The sequence below is a fragment of the Bombina bombina genome, chromosome 1, assembly GCF_027579735.1.
Source record: "Bombina bombina isolate aBomBom1 chromosome 1, aBomBom1.pri, whole genome shotgun sequence".
In the NCBI taxonomy this organism is placed as follows: Eukaryota; Metazoa; Chordata; class Amphibia; order Anura; family Bombinatoridae; genus Bombina; species Bombina bombina.
Genome location: NC_069499.1, coordinates 1,594,494,436 through 1,594,520,865, shown reverse-complemented (window position 1 = coordinate 1,594,520,865; position 26,430 = coordinate 1,594,494,436). Strand labels below are relative to the sequence as shown.

The window sequence follows — 26,430 nt, the reverse complement described above, 5'->3', positions numbered from 1 at the left end:
TCCCACCAGAGGTCCCGGCGGATCAGGTCCCTCGGTTCCAGCACGTCCTGTTGGTGAATAGGAACGTCCAGCTGGGCCAGCGACTCCTGTACTCTCCTTAGAAATTCGACTTCCATAGTTACCGGCTACTGTGGCCCTTCTCTTCTGTCAGCAGGAATCGTGTGGAAGAAGCAGATCCCACTGCTGCCAGCCAATGTGACGGATACCCCGGCTACCCCGGCTGGGCTGCTCCGCCAAAGGGGTCCTGCTTCTTCCCTGCCGACTGCAGCTATGTAGCTAGCAAGTGACCACAGCCTGTAGCCACCCCTGATGCCCGACAGCACCAGTATTCAGGGTCCCACCTTGTGGCAGACTCCAGCTACCCAGACTAGGTAGCTCTGCCAGAGTGTCCTTCCTCTGCCTGGAACAGGCTCCTATGTAGCCCAGGAAAGTGATTTTAGCAAGAGCCCACCCAAATAACTAGACTAGCATTCAGGTGAAAATAGAACTGCTTTATTGCACAGAAAACACAGCTTTTATACATTTCCAACAAATGGGGGTAGTTACTACACAATCAATAATAGAAACAAATATTATACAATGAGACAAACATCAGACAATGGTTAGTTAAACAAGATTCTAATCACATCCTGACTTACAAAAGGACAATGGATGACTCACACAATAACAGACACTTCACACCTAGACTAGATAACAGGGGTGAGGTTATAGGGGGTAGGGGTTTTACGCTTGCAGTCTGGTATCCGTGACACTAGACTTCTGTCTTTTCTCTAAGAAGGTTTGGAGAAGGGATTATCAGCAAGTTCCCTAAAGGGTCAAATTTCTGCCTTGTCCATTTTGTTACATAAACTTCTGGCAGACGTTCCAGACGTGCAGTCTTTTTGTCAGGCCATGGTCAGGATCAGGCCTGTGTTCAAGCCAGTTACTCCTCCCTGGAGTCTTAATTTAGTTCTTAAGGTTCTTCAAGGGGCTCCGTTTGAGCCTATGCATTCCCTAGATATTAAGCTGTTATCTTGGAAAGTTTTGTTCCTTGTTGCCATTTCCTCTGCTCGTAGAGTATCAGAGCTTTACCTTATTTTTCATTCGGATAAAGTAGTTTTACGTACTAAATTAGGGTTTCTCCCTAAGGTTGTTTCTGACCGGAACATTAATCAGGAGATTGTTGTTCCTTCCTTGTGTCCTAATCCTACCTCTCAGAAGGAACGGCTTCTGCACAATCTGGGCATGGTTCGTGCTCTAAAATTCTATTTACAGGCGACTAAGGATTTTCGTCAGTCTTCTGCTCTGTTTGTGGTATTCTCTGGGAAGCGTAAGGAACAGAAAGGTACGGCTACTTCTCTTTCTTTGTGGCTGAAGAGTATCATACGTTTTGCCTATGAAACTGGGGGACAGCAGTCTCCAGAGAGAGTTACGGCTCATTCCACGATAGCTGTTGCTTCCTCATGGGCATTCAAAAATGAAGCTTCTGTGGAACAGATTTGCAAGGCTGCAACTTGGTTTTCTCTTCACACTTTTTCAAAATTCTTTAAATTTGACACTTTTTCCTCGGCTCAGGCTGCTTTTGGGAGAAAGGTTCTTCAAGCAGTGGTGCCTTCCGTTTAGGTTCCCTGTCTTGTCCCTCCCGTATCATCTGTGTACTCTAGCTTGGGTATTGAATCCCAATAGTAATTAGATGATCCGTGGACTCATCGTGTCATTAGAAAGAAAACAAAACTTATGCTTACCTAATAAATGTTATTTCTTTCTTGACACAATGAGTTTCTTTAGACAGAGTGTTGGTATGTTCTAAACCTCAGGCACCTCTGCACCTTGTTGCTTCCTTTCTCTCCTTTACTTTGGTCGAATGACTGGGGTTAGAGGGAAGGGAGGTGATATTTAACAGCTTTGCTGTGGTTCTCTTTGCCGCCTCCTGCTGGGCAGGACTGATATATCCCAACAGTAATTAGATGATCAGTGCATTCATCGTGTCAAAGAAATACATTTATCAGGTAAGCATACATTTTTTTGTTTTAAAATTTTCCACTGTCTGAATCGTGAAATAAAAATTTGTTTTCATGTCCCTTTTTAATGTTTTTCTTGATAAACATTGACCCAGTCCAGCTGGACAAGTTCTACAGAAAATTATATTACATAATCTGGAGAACTATAAAAACATTCACAAGATTTTTTCTTTTTGCTCTTATAAACCTTATTGCTGAGGGTATCTGATAATGAACCTATAAGCACCATATGCACTGGCGCATATTATGTGTATTTCTGAGGTTATCTGATAATAATAATAAATGAGCGCCGTACGCACTGACGCATATTATAATGTGTATTTCTGAGGTTATCTGATAAATGATAAACCTATGATCGCCATACGCACTGGCGCGTATTATGTGTATTGCTGAGGTTATCTGATAAATAATGAATCTGAGCGTCGTACGCACTGGCGCATTTTATAATGTGTATTGCTTTGTTCTTGCAGGTATGCTGCTCACGCTAAGGGACACGGGGCTCCCAAAGTGTGTCCTGTCCGGCCCTCCGCAGCTGGTAAGTGTGGGGGTCCCTGTCTTGTCTGTGTGATGGGCGTGTCCCATTCCTCATGTTATTAAAGGGACAGTCAAGTCCAAAAAACTTTCATGATTTAAATAGGGCATGTAATTTCAAACAACTTCCCAGTTTACTTTTATCACCAATTTTGCTTTGTTCTCTTGGTATTCTTAATTGAAAGCTAAACCTAAGAGGTTTATATGCTAATTTCTTAGACCTTGAAGACTGCCTCTAATCTGAATGCATTTTGACCATTAGAGGGCAGTAGTTCATGTGTTTCATATAGATAACATTGAGCTCATGCATGTGAAGTGACCTAGGAATGAGCACTGATTGGTTAAAATGCGAGTCAAAAGAACAGAAATAAGGGGGCAGTCAGCAGAGGCTTAGATACAAGGTAATTACAGAGGTAAAATGTGTATTATTAAAACTGTGTTGGTTATGCAAAACTGGGGATTGGGTAATAAAGGGATTATCTTTCTTTCTTTTTTATGACACGATGAGTCCATGGATCATCTCAATTACTACTGGTCAGCAGGAGGAGGCAAAGAGCACCACAGCAGAGCTATTAAATAGCTCCTCCCTTCCCTCCCACCCCAGTCATTCTCTTTGCCTGCTTTAGTGATAGGATGTGGCAAAGTGAGGTGTTTGAATAGATTCTTCAATCAAGAGTTTATTTTTAAAGTGGTGCCAGAGTGTGCTGCTTTGTCCTAGGGTGTAGCCGTAGTCCATATCAGTCTCTTCAGTAGAGCTTTGGTGGCTTTAGAGTAATGGGAACTTGTGGGACATAATTCTTACTGCGCCTCCCATATTTAATACTGCCCTACCTTTCTATAGTCTGAGGGATATGACTCAGTCTTTATTTTTCTGCAAGTCCATGTGAGGAAGAGGACCTCTCAAACCTGTAACTGCCTTACTGTCAGGCAGTATCAAGAGGTAAGTGCTTTTTCTGGGGGCACAAGACAGAGTTTAGAACGAGGGGCACACACTTCTAACCTTTCACAGTTAAAGGAGCTTCACAGTAAGCGGGCACTTTATTTGTGGGCACTATCTCCCATGGTACAAGAGGGAGTGCTAGACAGCTTTATGTGGGCCACTGGAGGGCTGGTATGAGCGCTGGGGTGCTACTGTCATGTTATATTGGACTGTACCCTTTTTATTTGACATTGCAGCTGACAGTCTGCAGGGTTTTTACTTTTAGGTGGTTATACTTTGTGTGTTGGTGCTTTGGGGGTAAATATTTCCCCGGGAGAAGACATTTGGTTTAGGTCACGCCCACGATGGGCGGTCCTTCCTTTCCCGCGCGCGCATTCTGCTTGCGTCCTACAGGAACTCGGTTCAGGCAGCAAGAAAGGAAGCTGCGTTCTGTGTCTGCTAGGAATGCATGTTTCTGACTATTTGCATGCGTTCCTAGGACAGGACCGCTTCCCGGCGGTTTTTGGCATCTTGCCAAATTTTCTGTTGCGCTGGGGGAACTTCCTGGTTGTCTTGGAGTAAGGTAGGCGCCTCGGCAGGGCTGCTGAGGTGTGGAGGTGACTGGGGAATTTACTTTAACTTGTTTTTTTTGTGTAAATTACAATGCGCAGTAAAAAAGTTGCGCTTCTAACATTTAATGGGGCAGTGTCGTTTTTTTGCACTTTAAAATTTTTTCTTGCATTTAAACTGTTTGTATTCAAATTCTTCTAAGTGTGTACAAGTATGGATCAAGGGACCTTGCAAAATGTTCCTTGCTCTTTTTGTGACAATGCTTTTGTGGAACCACCAATGCCTTTCTGTCCTATGTGTATTGAGAGGGCTAAGTTTTTAAAAAAAATAAAAATAAATAAAAAATAAATAAATTCTGAGCCAACTTCTTCTAAGGGGGATGTTGTTCAGGATTCTAATGATGAACATTGTATGCCGCAACTTTCTCAAGCTCTCAAAGTGTTACCACCCTCACAAGCAGTGCCCTGCGTCTCCTCTACCACTGGGGTTACTTTAAAAGACATTGCATCTCTCATGTCTTCTACCATTTCTGATGCGCTATCTGCTTTTCCCATGTTGCATGGTAAACGTAAGAGGCAGACAAGTCATTCAGTTAGCAAGGTTTTTGATGCAGTTGTTGCAGTTTCGGAATCTTCCTCTGATGCCTTAGGAGGAAGAAGCTGTGGTAGCATCTGACGGAGAGATTTCAGATTCTGAAGGTGTTCCTCCTCTCACTGATACTGAGGTGGTATCTTTTAGATTTAAGCTGGAACACCTCCGTCTATTGCTTAAGGAGGTTTTTAGCTACTTTAGATGATAGCGACATCAGTTATGGTTGTCCCTAAGAAGTCCAGTAAGTTGAACAGATACTTCGAGGTTCCTTCCTCCACTGATGTTTTTCCGGTTCCTGACCGAGCTTCTGAGATTATTGCTAAGGAGTGGGAGAGACCGGGTATTCCTTTTTTTTCCATCTCCTATTTTCAAGAAGATGTTTCCAATAGCCGACTCTATAGCAGGCTTGGCAAACTGTACCTAAGGTGGAAGGGGCTATTTCCACTTTAGCCAAGAGAACTATTATCCCCATAGAGGATAGTTGTGCGTTCAAAGAGCCTGCTCAAGAAGATCTACGTACACCAGGGTATGCAATGGCAACCGGGCGTGTGCATTGCTACAGTCACCAGTGCGGCTGCATATTGGTTTGACGCCTTATCTGATGCTCTCAGAACGGAGACATCCTTGGATGAGATTCAAGATAGGATTCAGGCCCTCAAGTTAGCTAATTCCTTTATCACAGACGCTTCCCTTCAAATTATCAAACTGGGAGCTAAGATATCAGGCTTTTCTATTTTGGCCCGCAGGGCCTTATGGCTGAAGCCTTAGTCTGCGAACGTCTCCTCTAAGTCCAAGCTTTTAGCTATCCCATATAAGGGGAAGACCTTATTTGGCCCTGGTTCATCGGAAATTATTTCTGACATCACGGGAGGTAAAGGTCATTTTCTCTCTCAGGATAAGAGAAATAAGACAAAGGGCCGCCAGAGTAATTTTCGTTCCTTTCGTAATTTCAGGGGAAGTTCCTCATCTTCCGTTGTCAAACAGGATCAACCTAAGCCGGCATGGAGATCCAGCCAGCCGTGGAATAAGGGAAAACAGGCTAAGAAGCCTACCGTTGAATCCAAGTCAGCATAAAGGTCCTGCCCCTGATCCGGATCTGGTAGGGGGCAGACTTTCCTTCTTCATTCAAGCCTGGATTCGGGATATTCAGGATCACTGGGCATTAGAAATTGTGTCCAAGGGATACCAGTTGGATTTCAAAAGTTTTCTTCCCAGGGGAAGGTTCCTACTTTCAAGATTGTCTGCAGACCAGACAAAAAGAGAGGCGTTCTTACATTGTGTAAGAGACCTCTCTGATCTAGGAGTGATTGCTCCCGTCCCCCTACGGGAACAGGGTCAGGGATTTTACTCCAACCTATTTGTGGTTCTAAAAAAGGAGGGAACCTTCAGGTCCATTTTAGACCTCAAGAGCCTAAACAAGTTCCTCAGGGTACCTACCGTCTTTCAAGATGGCAACTATACGTTCCATTCTTCCTTTGATCCAGGAGGGTCAATTTATGACAACAGTGGACTTAAAGGACGCGTACTTGCATGTTCCCATTCACAAGAACCAAGATTCGCATTTCTGGACAAACACTTTCAGTTTGTGGCTCTTCCTTTTGGTCTTGCCACTGCTCCCAGAGTGTTCACAAGGGTTCTGGGGTCTCTGTTAGCGGTACTTCATTCTCAAGGTATTGCTGTAGCGCCCTATCTGGACGACATTCTAGTCCAGGCACAGTCCTTCCATCTAGCGGAATCGCACACGAGCGTGGTATTGTCTTTCCTTCGTTCTCACGGGTGGAAGGTCAATTTACAAAAGAGTTCTCTTGTCCCAAGTACAAGGGTAACGTTCCTGGGAACCGTAATAGATTTTCTGTCAATGAAGATCTTTCTGAAAGACGTCAGGAAATCGAAGATTGTGGATATTTGCCGAGTCCTTCAGTCCACTCCCTGGCCGTCAGTGGCTCAGTGTATGGAGGTAGTCGTGGCTGATGGTGGCGGCAATGGACATCATTCCCTTTGCTCAGAATTTTGAGCAGGCAGACCTTTCATCCGGGGGAGTGGGAACTCCATCCTGAAGTATTTGCCAGCCTGATCCGCAAGTGGGGTCAGCCGGAATTAGATCTCATGGCATCGCGTCAGAATGCCAAGCTCCCGAGATACGGATCGAGGTCCAGGGATCCCCAGGCGGAGATAATAGATGCCTTGGCGGTTCCTTGGACCTTCAGTCTAGCATACCTGTTCCCTCCGTTTGCACTTCTTCCTTGGGTAATTGCTCGGATCAAGCAGAAGGCGGCATTGGTTATACTCATTGCACCGCCTGGCCTTGCAGGATTTGGTATGCAGATCTGGTGGACGTGTCATCTCAACCACCTTGGAGTCTTCCGCTGAGGAAGGACCTTCTAATTCAAGGACCCTTCCTTCATCCAAATCTAGTTTCTCTGAAGCTGACTGCTTGGAGATTGAACGCTTAATTTTATCCAAGCGGTTTTTTTTTTTTTTTTAGTCGTTCATTGAGACCATGATCCAGGCTCCGTAAGCATGTGACCAGAAGAATTTATTATAAGATATGGAGTAAATATCTATACTGGTGTGAATCCAAAGGTTACTCATGGAGTAGAGTTAGGATTCCTAGGATTTTGTCTTTTCTCCAAGAAGGATTGGGAAAAGGATTATTGACCATTTCTTTGAAGGGTCAAATCTCTGCTTTATCTATTTTGTTACATAAACGTCTGGCAGATGTTCCAGACGTTTTTTTGTCTAGCCTTGGTTAGAATTAGGCCTGTGTTTAAACCGGTTACTCCTCCTTGGAGTCTGAATGTTCTTAATATTCTCCAACGGCCTCTGTTTGAGCCTATGCATTCTTTAGATGTTAAGTTGTTATCTTGGAAAGTTTTATTTCTTGTTGCTATTTCCTCTGCTCGTAGAGTCTGGGAACTCTCAGCATTGCAGTATGATTCTCCTTATCTTATCTTCCATTCGGATAAGGTTGTGTTGTGTACTAAATTGGGATTTCTTCCTAAGGTTGTTTCTGACAGGAACATTAACCAGGAAATTGTTGTTCCTTCCTTGTTTCCTAATACTCCTCCTCAGATGGAACAACTTTTTGCACAATTTGGACGTGGTTCGTGCTTTAAAGTATTACCTACAGGCGACTAAAGATTTTCGTCAGTTTTCATCTTTGTGCTTTTCTCAGGGAAACGCAAGGGTCAGAAAGCTACAGCTACTTCCCTTTCTTTTTGGCTGAAGAGTATCATCTGATTTGCATATGAGACTGCTGGACAGCAACCTCCAGAGAGAGTTACGGCTCATTCCACGAGGGCTGTTGCTTCCTCTTGGGCATTCAAAAATGAACAGATTTGCAAGGCTGCCACTTGGTTCTCTCTCCACACTTTTTCACACTTTTTCAAAGTTTTACAAGTTTGATACTTTTGCCTCAGCTTAGGCCGCCTTTGCTAGAAAGGTTCTTCAAGCAGTGGTGCCTTCCGTTTAGGTTCCCTGTCTTGTCCCTCCCATATCATCTGTGTACTCTAGCTTTGGTATTGGATCCCATTAGTAATTGAGATGATCCGTGGACTCATTGGGTCCTAAAAAAGAAAACAAAATTTATGCTTACCTGATAAATTTTATTACTTTTTTGACACGATGAGTCCACGGCCCGCCCTGTTGAGACAGGTTATTGAAAACTTCAGACACCTCTGCACTTTGGCTTTTCCTTTCTTTCCTTAACTTTGGTCGAATGACTGGAGTGGGAGGGAAGGGAGGAGCTATTTAACAGCTCTGCTGTGGTGCTCTTTGCCTCCTGCTGACCAGGAGGTGAATTTCCCATTAGTAATTGAGATGATCTGTGGACTCATCGTGTCAAAAGAAATAAATTTATCAGGCAAGCATAAATTTTGTTTTTTTTTAAGTGACAACAATTCTGGTGTCCCTTTAACTGCAGGTGCAGCACTTGCTTTGTCACATGGTTCTACAGTGTGTTATCGCTGTGACAGGAACCCAAGAGATTAGACAATTATTTTATTATGCTGTTGGGCACCGCAATCATTTTATTTTTGTTCCTCCAGGAAAAATACCTTGAAGCCATCAAAGTGTTCTCTGGCCCTTTACAAGGAATTGACCTTGGTAAGTGATTGTGTCTGTGGTCTGTGTGATGTTGCTGCAGGTGACTAAGTTATGTTGTTGTTCTGCAGCTGTGCGGCCATACACGGACCCTGAATACACCGATGACACTATGACCGTTTACCAGGTTCCCATCTTCAGTAAGTATAATTATATCTTGTCTTGTAGCTCTGAATGCGCGATAGTCTTGTGCATTAACCCCTTGCCTGACACAGTGTCTTGGTGCGTTACAGCCACCTCTGGCAGTCACATGGTTAAAAAGTGATTATATAACACAAATCTCTTTGACTTTATTGTAAAAGCACCATGACCCCTGACCTGCATTTCTAATTGCCTGGCAAAAATGTAACCAGGACTGGCTTTACCCTCATAAATGTCAATATATATCAACACTGAGGTGGTCTCATGGCTGGTGGGGTGGGGGTCTATTTATTCAATGTGAGGTTTGTCTTTTCTGTCTGTTGTGGTAGGTAAGTGCCTGTAGGCCGGTGACTCAGTCTTTACTGATTTGTATAAATAGGTCATAAGCTAAAGGAAAACCTATCTGGGTCCCAGAGTCCTCGCAACTCCCCTGGCAGTGAGCGTCCTACACAGAAGTTACCCGAAGCTGGTGAGCAAAGTGCCAATCAAACAGACGGCAAAACGTCGCCTAGACCAGGTATGTGAGGGAGATCGGGACTTGTCTCTGTGAGCTGGTGATGCGTAAAGTCACGTATGAGCCATCTGAATTAGCTGCTGCTCTATAACTATTTGTTACAGATAAAGTGTTTTGTGTGAATACAGCCGCCTGCTGGAGTCATGTGACAGGTGTGCGCATCTTAATCTCCACCCTCTGACCCGTTGTTTGGCCAATTTTGGCACCAAGGATATGATGGGAATAAAATGTGCACGTTATTTAACTAGCTCACATTTCATACATAAACCTGCTGGCATTGTGAGAAGGAAGCCAAGGAGTTAAGTGCAGTCACCTGTGAAATATAGCTCTTCTGGGAGACTGAAACTCTTTCATTTTTGTGTTTTTAACCAATTTTGTTAAGTTTCTGGATTTCTCATGTAAATATTTTTGTCACTTTTTTCGGAATATAAAGAGAGAATCCCCACAAGAGACCCAGCGCTGGTGGTGTCATTTATATGCAAGGTGAGCACGTGTTACAGAAAGCAACACAAATGTGTCATTAAAGAGAAACGCATGAATACAGTGCAGTTCTGTATAGAATAATTTGGTAATACTGCTTCTAGTAAATGTTATGGCTGTCTCAGTTATAGTTTAACTTGCATAGACCATATGTACATATGCCCTGGTGGTGCAAAGCCAACAGCTTTTAGATGCACTTGTGACTCGTGAATACAGGGCCAGAGAGCACTCAACATATACAAGTATGTCACATGCGATTTTCCTTTTTTCAGCTCCATCCCAGGAAAGGAAATTTTTTGGTAGTGAAAGGAAAAGAATTCGGACTCCCAGTGTAAGTATTTGGTGTAACTGTTTAATGATTATGTAAAATGTCACTTATGTGTGTAGCCATGAGTTACTGTTAAAGTAATTAATTTATTTTCAATGGCAGGGAGAGTCCACAAGTTCATTCCCTACTGTTGGGAATAAAACACCTGGTCACCAGGAGTAGGCAAAGACACCCCAGCCAAAGCTATAAGTATCACTCCCACTTCCCCTACTCCCCCAGTCATTCTTTGCCTAGAAAACTAGGAGGTTGGCAAAGTGCTCTTAATATTTCTGGAAGCCCTTTAATGGGTAGCGTCCCAGCAAGACAGGACTGGGGTTCACAGAAGCTTCTCTGGATGTCACAGTGAACACTCCTCCCAGCAACCAGTGTAAGCTAACACTGCTTTCCTTTCTACCTCAGGTCCCTGTCAGAATGCACAGTTTTCTCACTTCCTTTTTACTGACGGGGTGGATGTTCGCAGTGCAGTACCATGTGTTTGGCGCCTCCGGACTCTGACACGATCGGAGAGTCCTGTAAACTGTTTGTCACATCCGCATCAAAAGTGCTGAGTGCCCCGGCCATTTCAGGGGCGGTATAAAGGTGCGGTTCTTAAGAGTGACTTTATTTCATGTTCTGTAGTTTGGGAAGTATTGATTTATTACTGTTGGGCATCTTTTTCCTAGTCATAATGGAGGATGAAAGAGTGTCTGATATGGATGAATCTGTTCTCCAATTGCAAAATGTCTATTTATACAGAGCAAAGGGTTTGTCCTCCTGCTCATTTCTGTTCTACATGTCTGTCTTCAGTTTTGCTTATTACGTCTAAAGGACCTAGGTCCCAGGCATTCTTGCCTGGTAGACTTAACCCCTCAGAGCCTTCCACCTCCCAGGACTCTAGTCCAAGAGATGCCACGACTTTTACCTCAGTCCTGCCCCTAGAGATTTCACAGGCAGTTCCCTGCGGCTCAACACAGTCTTTATCTGTGTTTTTTTTATTTATAGTGGACTTTGCGACACAGCTGCAGTTGCCTTTTCTGCTGCGCTCTTCCTATTTCGGGCAAAAGAAAGAGAAAAGTTAAACACATTTCCTTTGATGTGGGTATTATTGCTGCCCTAGAGCCTTCTCTTCATTCTCATCCCTCTGAGGATGAGCATACTTCATTAGCTTCATTAGCTTCTAAAGGGGAGATCTGATTCCACTGATGAGAAACCAGTGTAACCTGAGGAGATTAGCTTCAGATTTAAGCTGGAACATCTTCGCTTTCTTCTCAAGGATATTTTATCGACTTTGGAGGTCCCTGAACCAAAGTCCTCGGATGAGCCTAAGATTCCTAAGCTGGATAGGGTCTATAATGTTGGACCCAGGGCTCCGGAGGTTTTTCCTGTCCTAGCCCGAATGGTGGACATTATTTCTAAGGAATGGGAGAAAACTGGAATTCCGTTTTTCTCTTCCGGCTAATTTTAAGAGGATGTTTCCAGTAGCTGAATCTCATCTGGAATTCTAGAGTACCATTCCCAATGTGGATGGCGCTATTTCCACGTTAGCTAAACGCACTACTATCCCTCTTGAAGATAGTACTTCATTTAAAATGGAGAGGGTATTTAAGGAGACTTTTCCATCAGATGGGTCTTCGTTTTCAACCTGCAGCAAGCATTGCGGCGGTTGCTGGAGCTGCTACTTTTTGATTCGATTCCTTTTCAGAGGTGGTCCTCGTTGAGACTTTTCTGGAAGACATTCAAGATAGGATTAAGGCCCTCAGGACGGCTAATTCCTTTATCTGTGACGTGATTATGCAGATCATCTGGTTTTGTGGTTCTCGTAGAGCTCTTTGGATAAAATTTTGGTCTGCGTAAATGGTATCCAAGTCCAAACTTCTTTCCTTAGCATTTAAAGGAAAGTCATTGTTCAGTCCGGGCCTGGACTCCACTGTGACTGGAGGGAACGATGCCTTGCTTCTGCAGAATAAGAAATCTAGGGCCAAAGGCCACCAATCTTGTAATTTTTCGTTCCTTTGGTTCCAATAAGGGACATAGATCTCCAGGCTCTTCAAAGCCAGACCAACCTAAGAGTTCCTGGAAACAGCCTTTTGGAACTAGAGCTTAAAACAAGCAGTCCAAGAAACCTTCCTCTGACAATAAGTCAACATGAAGGGATGGCCCCTGATCCAGGATCAGGTCATGTACGGGACAGACTGTCCCTTTTTCAAGACCCTTGGTTTTGGGACTTTCAGGATCCTTGGATGTGCTCTCCCAGGGGTACAGCATAGGGTTCAGGTCTCGCCCGCCAAGGGGTCGTTTTCTTCTCTCAAGGCTTTCTTTAAATTCTGTAAAGAGGGCAACCACCTTAAACTGTGCAAAGGACCTTTCCTCCATGGGAGTGGATTGTTCCGCTACCACCTCCAAAACAGGGTCAAGGTTATTACTCAAATCTTTTTGTGGTTCCCAAGAATGAAGGGAACGTTTCGTCCCATTCTAGACTTAGTGTCTCAACTAGTTCCTGAAGGTACCTTCCTTTTAAGATGGAAACCATTCGATCCATCCTTTTAGTTCAAGAGGGTAAATTCATGACCACGATTAACCTGAAGTATGCTTACTTGCATATCCCGATCCACAGGGATCACTTTTAGTTCCTCAATTTTGCCTTTCTTGGCAGTCATTTCCAGTTTGTAGTTCCACCCTTTGGACTTGCTACCGCTCCAAGGATCTAAACAAAGGTCCTAGAGGCTCTTCTAGGTGTAGCCAGAATGCGAGGAATTGTGGCAGCGCCTTACCTAGAATATCTTGGTTCAAGCTCCATCTTTACCGTTAGTAAGATCTCACACAAATTCACTTCTGTGTCTCCTTCGGGATCATGGATGGAATATAAATGGTCAATAGTTTGCCAATTCCCAACACCAGGGTGACTTTTCTGGGAACTATTATAGATTCGTCTGGGATGCAGATTTTCTTTGATGAATCATTGTCAAACCAAACTTCTGCCGGTCTCTACATTCCAATACTTGTCCTACAGTGGCTCAATGTATGGAGGAGGTCGGTTTTATGGGTGGCTACTATGTATATAATTCCTTTTGCTCACTTCCATTTGCGACCTTTACGACTATGCATGCTCAGACAAAATGGGATGGCGACCATTTGGATATGTCCCAGACAATCATTCTGGACACCAGGACAAGAGATTATCTCTTGGTGTCTTTTTCAGGATTAACTGTCTCAAGGCACGTGGTTTTTTTAGACCATCCTGGGAGATTGTGACTATAGATGCCAGCCTCCTTGGCTGGGGAGCGGTCTGGGGTCCCTTGAGGGCACAGGGTACCTGGTCGCTGGAGGAATCCTCGCTTCCAATCAATATTCTGGAATAAGAGACATTTTCAATGCTCTGATGGTGTGGCCTCAACTTCGATCTGTCCTGTTTATCAGATTCCAATCGGACAACATAACTTTTGTTGCCTATATTACTTATCAGGGGAGAAAGAGGAGTTCCCTGGCGATGACAGGTGTGAGATTCCGCCCACTGAAGAATAAAACTGTCACATTTCGGCCATTCACATCCCGGGGTTATACAACTGGGAAGTAGACTTCCTGAGCACACAGACCTTTAATCCTGGGGAATGGTCTCTTCACCCGAGTTGTTCTCCGAGATAACTCTCAGGTGGGGGTTCCAGAGAGAGACCTCATGGTATCTGTCTCAATACCAAACTGCCCAGTTACGGGTCGAGATCGAAAAATCCTCAGGCAGTGTTGGTGGATGCGTTAGCAGTTCCGTGGGGGTTCAGGCTTATTTATCGGTTTCCTCAGTTTGCTCTCCTTCCTCGAGTGATCGCCAACATCAGACAGGAACGGGCATCTGTGATTCTATTTGCTCTTAGGTCTGCGCCGGACCTGGCTCGCAGATCTAGGGAAGATGTCCTCTTCTCCACCTTGGAGGTTGCCTCAACGAGCGGACCTTCTGACCCAAGGCCCATAACTTCATCAAAATCTAGATTCTCTGAGTAAAAGTTACTTGAATCCTTTTGTTTATCCAAGATGGTTTATCTGCCAGTTCTATTAAGGGTCAGATTTCTGCTCTTTCTATGTTGCTGCCCAAGAAGTTAGCTAATCTTTCTGATGTTCAGTCTTTTGTTCAGGCCCTGGTTAGAATTAAGCCTGTGTTTTAATATACTGGCTCCTCCTTGGAGCCTTAATCTTGTTCTTCGTGTTCAACGTGTTCCGTTTGAGCCTATGCATTCTGTTGACATTATACTTTTGTCTTGGAAAGTTTTATTCTTATTCACTATTTCTTCTGCTCGCAGGATTTGAGTTGTCTGCTCTGCAGTGTGATCCCCCTTGTTTTTCATGTGGAAAAGGCTGTTTTGCCAATTTAGGGCTTCCTCCTAAAGTTGTCTCTGACCAAAATATTAATCAGGAAATTGTAGTTCCTCTTTTTTCTCAGGAGGAGTGTTTGTTGCACAATCTGGATGTAGTACGCACTTTGAAATTCTATCTTCATGCAACCAAGGATTTTAGACTATATTCTTTCTTGTTTGTTTTATATGCTGGTAAGCGCAAGGGTCAGAAGGCCACTGTGACTACTCCTTTCGTTTTGGCTGAGTTATGTCATTTGTTAGGCTTATGAGGAAGCTGATCAACAGCTTCCTAAGAAGATTGCATCTCATTCTACCAGTGCATTGTCCTCTTGGGCTTTTAAGAACGAAGCTTCTGTAGTACAGACCTGTAAGGCATCTACCTGGTGCTCTTTACATTTTGAAATTCTACAGGTTTGATGTTTTTTGCCTCAGCTGAGACTTATTTTGGCAGAAAGGTGCTTCAAGCGGTTGTGCCTTCAGATTTGGACCGCCTGCCTTATTTTCCCTCCCTGTTCATTCTGGGTGTCCTCTCTGGCGTGGGTATTGGATTCCCAACAGTAATGGAATTAATTTGTGGACTCTCCCTGCCATTGTAAAGAAAACAATGTACGCTTACCTGATTATTTACTTTCCTGGCAGGGAGAGTTCACGACCTGTCCTGGTTTTTTTTTAAGGCAGCGTTTTTCCTTATCTTCTGGCACCTCCTACTTTTCCTTATTACCTTGGTTGAATGACTGGGGGAGTGTGGGAACTGGGAGCGATACTTATAGCTGTGGCTGGGGTGTCTGCCGCCTCCTGGTGGCCAGGTGTTGTATTCCCAACAGTAATGAATGATTTTGAGGACTCTCCCTGCCAGGAAAGAAAATAATTTATTAGGTAAGCATAAATTTTAGTTTTTTTTTTTTTTTCCCTTCATTTGTTTTATTTCTGAAGTGGAACTGCTGCCATCGGCCCTATTATTGCACAGCTCAAGGCTGGGAAGAGCATCATTTTTGAAGGCAAAGAGGTAAATATCTGTATGATGGTCTCATAGTGTACGGCTGAATAAACCAGCGTGAGGCGCTAGCGGTGACGCACAGTAATTTGTATGATTATAATACACAGCGAGCACGTGCCTACATGATACACAGAGCACTATGTACGTAATATACAGCAAGCACGTGCCTACATGATACACAGGGCTAATATGTACGTAATATACAGCAAGCACGTGCCTACATGATACACAGGGGGCTAATATGTACGTAATATACAGAGCATGTGATCATACATATACGTAATACACAGCAAGCACATGCCTACATGATACACGGGGCTAATATGTACGTAATATACAGAGCATGTGATCATACATATACGTAATACACAGCAAGCACATGCCTACATGATACACAGGGGGCTAATATGTACGTAATATACAGAGAGCATGTGATCATACATATACGTAATACACAGCAAGCACATGCCTACATGATACACAGGGCTAATATGTACGTAATATACAGAGAGCATGTGATCATACATATACGTAATACACAGCAAGCACATGCCTACATGATACATAGGGGGCTAATATGTACGTAATATACAGAGAGCATGTGATCATACATATACGTAATACACAGCAAGCACATGCCTACATGATACACAGGGGCTAATATGTACGTAATATACAGAGCATGTGATCATACATATACGTAATACACAGCAAGCACATGCCTACATGATACACAGGGGCTAATATGTACGTAATATACAGAGCATGTGATCATACATATACGTAATACACAGCAAGCACATGCCTACATGATACACAGGGGGCTAATATGTACGTAATATACAGAGCATGTGATCATACATATACGTAATACACAGCAAGCACATGCCTACATGATACACAGGGCTAATATGTACGTAATATACAGAGCATGTGATCATACATATACGTAATACACAGCAAGCACATGCCTACATGATACACAGGGCTAATATGTACGTAATATACAGAGCATGTGATCATACATATATGTAATACACAGCAAGCACATGCCTACATGATACACAGGGGCTAGTATGTACGTAATATACAGAGAGCATGTGATCATACATATACGTAATACACAGCAAGCACATGCCTACGTGATACACACGGGGCTAATATGTACGTAATATACAGAGCATGTGATCATACATATACGTAATACACAGCAAGCACATGCCTACGTGATACAGGGGCTAATATGTACGTAATATACAGAGAGCATGTGATCATACATATACGTAATACACAGCAAGCACATGCCTACATGATACACAGGGGGCTAATATGTACGTAATATACAGAGCATGTGATCATACATATACGTAATACACAGCAAGCACATGCCTACGTGATACAGGGGCTAATATGTACGTAATATACAGAGAGCATGTGATCATACATATACGTAATACACAGCAAGCACATGCCTACGTGATACAGGGGCTAATATGTACGTAATATACAGAGAGCATGTGATCATACATATACGTAATACACAGCAAGCACATGCCTACATGATACACGGGCTAATATGTACTTGATATACATATATAGAACATGCGATTATACATACACACACACACACACGTAATATACAGGGAGCTATCATGTACGTAATATGCAGATAGTATGTGATCATACATACATATATATGTAATACACAGAGCTATTATGTACGTAATATGCAGAGAGCATGTGATCGCACTTACATAATACAATGTTCATACCACAGATTCGCCCTGAAGATGTCTGCACACCCCCAGACCCTGGCCCGACATTTATTGTGGTGGAATGTCCCAGCGAGGACTTTGTAAATCCCGTCATAGAGAATGAAACCCTGAAACGGTAACGTAACAGCTGATAATCAGAAACCACATAAATATATATATATAAACTATAAATAAACTGCGTTGCAATGACCCGGTAATTATATTACATTTCTTTAAATGACAAGTTGAGTCCACGGATCATCCAATTACTATTGGGAATATCACTCCTGATCAGCAGGAGGCGGCAAAGAGCACCACAGCAAAGCTGTTAAAATCGCTCCTCCCTTCCCTCCAACCCCAGTCATTTTTTTTTGCCTACGTTAGAGCAAGGAAGTGGTAAAGTTAGGTGTTGTACAGAAGATTCTTCAAGCAAGATTTTATTTTTTCAGCAGTGCAAGATTGTTCTGCTTTGTTCTAGGGTGTAGCGGTTGTCCATATCAGTCTCTTCAGTAGAGCAGTGGTGGCTTTAGAGCAATGGGAACTTGTGGGGTACAATCCTTACTGCGCCTTCCATATATTTAATGCTGCCCTAACTCTGAAAGCCTGAGTAAGATTACTCAGTCTTTGTTTTCTTCCACAGGTCCATGTGAGGGAACGTGCCTCTCAAACCTAGTGAGCTGCCGTGCTGCCTAGCAGAAGTCTAAGGTAAGGGCTAACTTAATATTTTCTAAAGATGACATCCTCCTTTGGATTAGGGGATCATTTTATTATGGGCAGTTTGGCTGGCACTGGGGACGAGGAGATAGGCTCAGAGCTGGTGTTTAATTTTTTATTATACTCCCGACGGCTTTACAATACATTTAGCCGACCGGGAGGTTAATTTCTCTTGTAAGGTGTATCCAGTCCACGGGTTCATCCATTACTTGTGGGATATTCTCCTTCCCAACAGGAAGTTGCAAGAGGACACCCACAGCAGAGCTGTCTATATAGCTCCTCCCCTAACTGCCATTCCCAGTCATTCTCTTGCAACTCTCGACAAGATAGGAAGTATAAGAGATATGTGGTGACTTAATGTTGTTTTTACCTTCAATCAAGAGTTTGTTATTTTTAAACGGTACCTGCGTAGTACTGTTTTACTCCCAGGCAGAAATTAGAAGAAGAATCTGCCTGGAGGTTGATGATCTTAGCGGTTTGTAACTAAGGTCCATTGCTGTTCTCACGCATAACTGAAGAATATGGGAAAGACTTCAGTTGGGGGAACGGTTTGCAGATTACCTGCTTTGAGGTATGTTCAGTATATTTATTTCTAGAGAGATAAGCTCTTGTATAATTGAGGTAAGCCTGATGCAGTGATTTAACGACTGGGATCATGCTTACAAAAAAGGGTAATATTCATGTTAATACTCATATTTCTTAGTGTCAAAACGTTTACATGTTATATAGAAAGAATGTTTTTTTCTCTGAGGGTGATAAATCGTTGTTTGGGGCCTAGTTTCCACATGGCTAGTCAGATACTCCTAGGAGTATTTTCTTAAGGCCCTCTGACATCAAGTGCATGGTGGGAGGGGCCTATTTTCGCGCTCTAGATGCGCAGTTCTTCTTCAGACTGAGACATCCAGCTTCCCCAAAGGAGTCCTCTGGCATCTGAGGACCACTATAGAGGGCTTATTTCTTCCCTAAATCGTATTTGAGGGCAGGTAGGAGCCACAGCAGAGCTGTGGCAAGGTGTTTAACTGTTTATTAACGTTTTTTTAACGTTTTTCAAATCCGGTTTGGGGCCTAAAGGGTTAATCATCCATTTGCAAGTGGGTGCAATGCTGCTTTAGTCTCTTATACACACTGTAAAATTTTCGAAGAGTTTACTACTTTCATGTAATTAGCAAGAGTCCATGAGCTAGTGACGTATGGGATATACATTCCTACCAGGAGGGGCAAAGTTTCCCAAACCTTAAAATGCCTATAAATACACCCCTCACCACACCCACAATTCAGTTTTACAAACTTTGCCTCCTATGGAGGTGGTGAATTCTAACAACATTAGTGGTGCAGGGATTACTCAAAGATATCTCAATTAATATCTTTAAACCGATTATACGACACTCTCTGACGTGGTGGACAGATCACCATCGTTTAGTTCAGGGGGCTTCTTTGTTCTTCCGACCTGGACTATAATCTCAACAGATGCAAGTCTTACAGGTTGGGGAGCTGTGTGGGGGTATCTGACGGCACAAGGGGTTTGGGAATCTCAGGAGGTGAGATTTCCGATCAATATTTTGGAACTCCGTGCAATTTTCAGAGCTCTTCAGTCTTGGCCTCTTCTGAAGAGAGAGTTGTTCATTTGTTTTCAGATAGACAATGTCACAACTGTGGCATACATCAATCAATTTTGGTTTGGGCGGAATCCAGCTCCTGTCTAATCTCTGCGGTTCATATCCCAGGTATGGACAATTGGAAAGCGGATTATCTGTCGCCAAACGTTGCACCTGGGCGAATGGTCTCTTCACCCAGAGGTATTTCCTCAGATTGTTCAAATGTGGGAACTCCCAGAAATAGATCTGATGGCTTCTCATCTAAACAAGAAACTTCCCTGGTATCTGTCCGGATCCCGGGATCCTCGGGCGGAGGCAGTGGATGCATTATCTCTTCCTTACAAGTGTCATCCTGCCTATATCTTTCCGCCTCTAGTTCTTCTTCCAAGGGTATTCTCCAATATTCTAAAGGAATGCTCGTTTGTCCTGCTGGTAGCTCCAGCATGGCCTCACAGGTTTTGGTATGCGGATCTTGTCCGGATGGCCTCTTGCCAGCTGTGGACTCTTCCGTTAAGACCAGTCTTTCTGTCTCAAGGTTCTTTTTTCCATCAGGATCTCAAAACCTTAATTTTAAGGTATGGAGTTTGAACGCTTGATTCTTGGTCAAAGAGGTTTCTCTGACTCTGTGATTGATACTATGTGACAGGCTCGTAAATCTGTATCTAGAGAGATATATTATAGAGTCTGGAAGACTTATATTTCTTCAGGATGGTTTAGATAAAGGTTTGTCCGCAAGTTCCTTGAAAGACAAATCTCTGCTCTTTCTGTTCTTTTTCACAGAAGGATTGCTAATCTTCCTGATATTCATTGTTTTGTACAATCTTTGGTTCGTATAAAACCTGTCATTAAGTCAATTTCTCCTCCTTGGATTTTGAATTTGGTTCTGGGGGCTCTTCAAGCTCCTCCTTTTGAACCCATGCATTCTTTGGTCGTTATATTACTTTCTTGGAAAGTTTTGTTTCTTTTGGCCATCTCTTCTGCCAGAAGAGTCTCTGAATTATCTACTCTTTTTTGTGAGTCTCCTTTTCTGATTTTGCATCAGGATAAGGCGGGTGCTGCGAACTTCTTTTGAATTTTTTTCCTAAGGTTGTGAATTCTAACAACATTAGTAGAGAAATTGTGGTTCCTTCATTATGTCCTAATCCTATGAATTCTAAGGAGAAATCATTGTATTCTTTGGATGCTGTTAGAGCTTTGTAATATTATGTTGAAGCTACTAAGTCTTTCCGAAAGACTTCTAGTCTATTTGTCATCTTTTCCGGTTCTAGAAAAGACCAGAAAGCTTCTGCCATTTCTTTGGCATCTTGGTTGAAATCTTTATTTCATCATGCCTATGTTGAGATGGGTAACACTCCGCCTCAAAGGATTACAGCTCATTCTACTAGGTCAGTTTCTACTTCCTGGGCGTTTAGGAATGAAGCTTCGGTTGATCAGATTTGCAAAGCAGCAACTTGGTCCTCTTTGCATACTTTTACTAAATTCTACCATTTTGATGTATTTTCTTCTTCTGAAGCAGTTTTTGGTAGAAAAGTACTTCAGGCAGTGGTTTCAGTTTGAATCTTCTGCTTATGTTTTTTCATTAAAATTTTATTCTGGGTGTGGATTATTTTCAGCAGGAATTGGCTGTCTTTATTTTATCCCTCCCTCTCTAGTGACTCTTGTGTGGAAAGATCCACATCTTGGGTAATCATTATCCCATACGTCACTAGCTCATGGACTCTTGCTAATTACATGAAAGAAAACATAATTTATGTAAGAACTTACCTGATAAATTCATTTCTTTCATATTAGCAAGAGTCCATAAGGCCCGCCCTTTTTTGTGGTGGTTTTGATTTTTTTGTATAAAGCACAATTATTCCAATTCCTTATTTTATATGCTTTCGCACTTTTTTCTTATCACCCCACTTCTTGGCTATTCGTTAAACTGAATTGTGGGTGTGGTGAGGGGTGTATTTATAGGCATTTTAAGGTTTGGGAAACTTTGCCCCTCCTGGTAGGAATGTATATCCCATACGTCACTAGCTCATGGACTCTTGCTAATATGAAAGAAATGAATTTATCAGGTAAGTTCTTGCATAAATTATGTTTTTTAACACTGTTTTGCAGTTTGTGATAGTTTTTTTTTTTTTCTCTTAAAGGCACAGTACCGTTTTTGTTTAATTGCTGTTTAACAGACTAGTAATGAGACCAGCAAGCTTGGAAAACACTTTAATAAATGTGAAACATGTCTGACATAGAGGAAACTCCTTGTTCAATATGTTTAGAAGCCATTGTGGAACCCCCTCTTAGAATGTGTACCAAATGCACTGACCTTTCTATAAGTTATAAAGACCATATTATGGCTTTTAAAGATTTATCTCCAGAGGTTTCTCAGACTGAAAAAATGGAGGTTATGCCATCTAGATCTCCCCACGTGTCAGAACCTATAACTCCCGCTCAAGTGACGCCAAGTACATCTAGCGCGTCCAATGCGTTTACCTTACAAGACATGGCGGCAGTTATGACTAATACCCTCACAGAGGTATTGTCCAAACTGCCAGGGTTACAAGGAAAGCGAGACGGCTCTGGGGCTAGAACAAATACAGAGCTTTCTGACGCTTTAGTAGCTATGTCTGATATACCCTCACAATGCTCCGAAGCCGCGGCAAGGGAGTTGCTATCTGAGGGTGAGATTTCAGATTCAGGGAAGACGTTACTTCAGTCCGATTCTGAAATGACAGCTTTTAAATTTTAAGCTTGAACACCTCCGCTTATTGCTCAGGGAGGTTTTAGCGACTCTGGATGACTTTGACCCCATTGTAGTTCCAGAGAAATTGTGTAAAATGGACAAATACTTTGCAGTGCCTGTTTACACTGATGTCTTTCCAGTCCCTAAGAGGTTCTCGGAAATTATTACTAAGGAATGGGATAGACCAGGTGTTCCGTTCTCTTCCCCTCCTGCTTTTAAAAAGATGTTTCCCATAGATGTCGATATAGGGGACTTGTGGCAGACAGTCCCTAAGGTGGAGGGTGCTGTTTCTACCCTAGCTAAGCGTACAACTATCCCCGTCGAGGACAGTTGTGCTTTCTTAGATCCTATGGATAAAAAAATTGGAGGGTCTCCTTAAGAAATTTTTTTATTAATCAAGGTTTCTTTCATGTAATTGGCAAGAGTCCATGAGCTAGTGACGTATGGGATATACATTCCTACCAGGAGGGGCAAAGTTTCCCAAACCTTAAAATGCCTATAAATCCACCCCTCACCACACCCACAATTCAGTTTTACAAACTTTGCCTCCTATGGAGGTGGTGAAGTAAGTTTGTGCTAGATTCTACGTTGATATGCGCTCCGCAGCAGGTTGGAGCCCGGTTTTCCTCTCAGCGTGCAGTGAATGTCAGAGGGATGTGAGGAGAGTATTGCCTATTTGAATGCAATGATCTCCTTCTACGGGGTCTATTTCATAGGTTCTCTGTTATCGGTCTTAGAGATTCATCTCTTACCTCCCTTTTCAGATCGACGATATACTCTTATATATATATACCATTACCTCTGCTGATTTTCGTTTCAGTACTGGTTTGGCTTTCTACAACATGTAGATGAGTGTCCTGGGGTAAGTAAGCTTATTTTCTGTGACACTCTAAGCTATGGTTAGGCACTTTTTTATAAAGTTCTAAATATATGTATTCAAACATTTATTTGCCCTGACTCAGGATGTTCAACATTCCTTATTTTCAGACAGTCAGTTTCATGCTTGGGATAATGCATTTGAATCAATCATTTTTTCTTACCTTAAAATATTTGACTTTTTCCCTGTGGGCTGTTAGGCTCGCGGGGGCTGAAAATGCTTCATTTTATTGCGTCATTCTTGGCGCGGACTTTTTTGGCGCAAATTTTTTTTTCTGTTTCCGGCGTCATACGTGTCGCCGGAAGTTGCGTCATTTTTTGACGTTTTTTTGCGTCAAAAATGTCGGCGTTCCGGATGTGGCGTCATTTTTGGCGCCAAAAGCATTTAGGCGCCAAAAAATATGGGCGTCATTTTTGTCTCCACATTATTTAAGTCTCATTATTTATTGCTTCTGGTTGCTAGAAGCTTGTTCACTGGCATATTTTCCCATTCCTGAAACTGTCATTTAAGGAATTTGATCAATTTTGCTTTATATGTTGTTTTTTTCTATTGCATATTGCAAGATGTTCCACGTTGCAACTGAGTCAGAAGATACTTCAGGAAAATAGCTGCCCGGTGCTGGAGCTACCAAGCTAAGTGTATCTGCTATAAACTTTTAGTATCTGTTTCTCCAGCTGTTGTTTGTATTGCATGTCATGACAAACTTATTAATGCAGATAAAATTTCCTTTAGTACTGTTACATTACCTGTTGCTGTTCCGTCAACATCTAATTTTCAGAGTGTTCCTGATAACATAAGAGATTTTATTTTTTAAATCCATTAAGAAGGCTATGTCTGTTATTTCTCCTTCTAGTATACATAAAAGTCTTTTAAAACTTCTCTTTTTTCAGATGAATTTTTAAATGAACATCATCATTCTGATAGTGATAATGGTTCTTCTGGTTCAGAGGTTTCTGTCTCAGAGGTTGATGCTGATAAATCTTTGTATTTGTTCAAGATGGAATTTATTCGTTCTTTACTTAAAGAAGTATTAATTGCATTAGAAATAGAGGATTCTGGTCCTCTTGATACTAAATCTAAACGTTTAAATAAGGTTTTTTTAAATCTCCTGTAGTTATTCCAGAAGTGTGTTCTCTCCCTGATGCTATTTCTGAAGTAATTTCCAGGGAATGGAATAATTTGGGTAATTCATTTACTCCTTCTAAAACGTTTAAGCAATTATATCCTGTGCCATCTGACAGATTAGAGTTTTGGGACAAAATCCCTAAGGTTAATGGGGCTGTCTCTACTCCTGCTAAACGTACTACTATTCCTACGGCAGATAGTACTTCATTTAAGGATCCTTTAGATAGGAAAATTGAATCCTTTCTAAGAAAAGCTTACTTATGTTCAGGTAATCTTCTTAGACCTGCTATATTTTTAGCGGATGTTGCTGCAGCTTCAACTTTTTGGTTAGAAGCTTTAGCGCAACAAGTAACAGATCATAATTTTATAGCATTATTATTATTCTATAACATGCTAATAATTTTATTTGTGATACCATCTTTTGATATCATTAGAGTTGATGTCAGGTATATGTCTCTAGCTATTTTAGCTAGAAAAGCTTTATGGCTTAAAACTTGGAATGTTGATATGTCTTCTAAGTCAACTTTGCTTTCCCTTTCTTTCCAGGGTAATAAATTATTCGGTTCTCAGTTGGATTCTATTATCTCAACTGTTACTGGAGGGAAGGGAACTTTTTTACCAAAGGATAAAAAATCTAAGGTAAATTTAGGTCTAATAATCGTTTTCGTTCCTTTCCTCACAACAAGGAACAAAAGCCTGGTCCTTCATCCTCAGGAGCGGTATCAGTTTGGAAACCATTTCCAGTTTGGAATATATCCAAGCCTTATAGAAACCTAAAGCCAGCTCCTAAGTACCCATGAAGGTGCGGCCCTCATTCCAGCTCAGCTGGTATGGGGCAGATTACGTTTTCTTCAAAGAAAGTTTGGCCTAGCATCAGCTCCAAGAATTTTTTAAAAGGTTCTCAGTGCCCTTCTGTCTGTAATTAGAAAACAGGGTTTTGGTATTTCCTTATTTGGACGATATCTTGGTACTTGCTCAAGTCTTCACATTTTCGCAGAATCTCATACGAATCGACTTGTGGTGTTTCTTCAAGATCATGGTTGGAGGATCAATTTACCAAAAAGTTCATTGATTCCTCAGACAAGGGTAACCTTTTTAGGTTTCCAGATAGATTCAGTGTCTATGACTCTGTCCTTGTCAGACAAGAGAAGTTTAACATTGATATCAGCTTGTCTAAACCTTCAGTCACAATCATTCCCTTTGGTAGCCTTATGCATGGAAATTTTAGGTCTTAGGACTGCCGCATCGGATGCGATCTCCTTTGCTCGTTTTCACATGCGACCTCTTCAGCTCTGTATGCTGAACCAAGGGTGCAGGGATTACACAAAGATATCTCAATTAATATCTTTAAACCGATTATACGACACTTTCTGACGTGGTGGACAGATCACCATCGTTTAGTTCAGGGGGGCTTCTTTGTTCTTCCGACCTGGACTATAATCTCAACAGATGCAAGTCTTACAGGTTGGGGAGCTGTGTGGGGGTCTCTGACGGCACAAGGGGTTTGAGAATCTCAGGAGGTGAGATTACGATCAATATTTGGAACTCCGTGCAATTTTCAGAGCTCTTCAGTCTTGGCCTCTTCTGAAGAGAGAGTCGTTCATTTGTTTTCAGATAGACAATGTCACAACTGTGGCATACATCAATCATCAAGGAGGGACTCACAGTCCTCTGGCTATGAAAGAAGTATCTCGAATTTTGGTTTGGGCGGAATCCAGCTCCTGTCTAATCTCTGCGGTTCATATCCCAGGTATAGACAATTGGGAAGCGGATTATCTCAGTCGCCAAACATTGCATCCGGGCGAATGGTCTCTTCACCCAGAGGTATTTCTTCAGATTGTTCAAATGTGGGAACTCCCAGAAATAGATCTGATGGCTTCTCATCTAAACAAGAAACTTCCCAGGTATCTGTCCAGATCCCGGGATCCTCGGGCGGAGGCAGTGGATGCATTATCACTTCCTTGGAAGTATCATCCTGCCTATATCTTTCCGCCTCTAGTTCTTCTTCCAAAAGTATTCTCCAAGATTCTACATGAATGCTCGTTTGTCCTGCTGATAGCTCCAGCATGGCCTCACAGGTTTTGGTATGCGGATCATGTCCGGATGGCCTCTTGCCAGCTGTGGACTCTTCCGTTTAGACCAG

General features: G+C 42.4%; 1 protein-coding gene across 1 annotated transcript in view; it reads left to right on the top strand.

The window, feature by feature from the left end:
• Positions 1-26,430, top strand: part of ELAC2 (elaC ribonuclease Z 2) — a 246,750-nt gene that overhangs the window by 25,551 nt on the left and 194,769 nt on the right. Inside the window, exons 4-11 of the mRNA XM_053710440.1 lie at positions 2,471-2,535; positions 8,658-8,715; positions 8,784-8,852; positions 9,233-9,370; positions 9,801-9,850; positions 10,120-10,178; positions 15,431-15,503; positions 17,272-17,384. Coding sequence (XP_053566415.1) covers positions 2,471-2,535; positions 8,658-8,715; positions 8,784-8,852; positions 9,233-9,370; positions 9,801-9,850; positions 10,120-10,178; positions 15,431-15,503; positions 17,272-17,384 — 625 coding nt within the window. The remainder of the gene's footprint in view (positions 1-2,470; positions 2,536-8,657; positions 8,716-8,783; positions 8,853-9,232; positions 9,371-9,800; positions 9,851-10,119; positions 10,179-15,430; positions 15,504-17,271; positions 17,385-26,430) is intronic.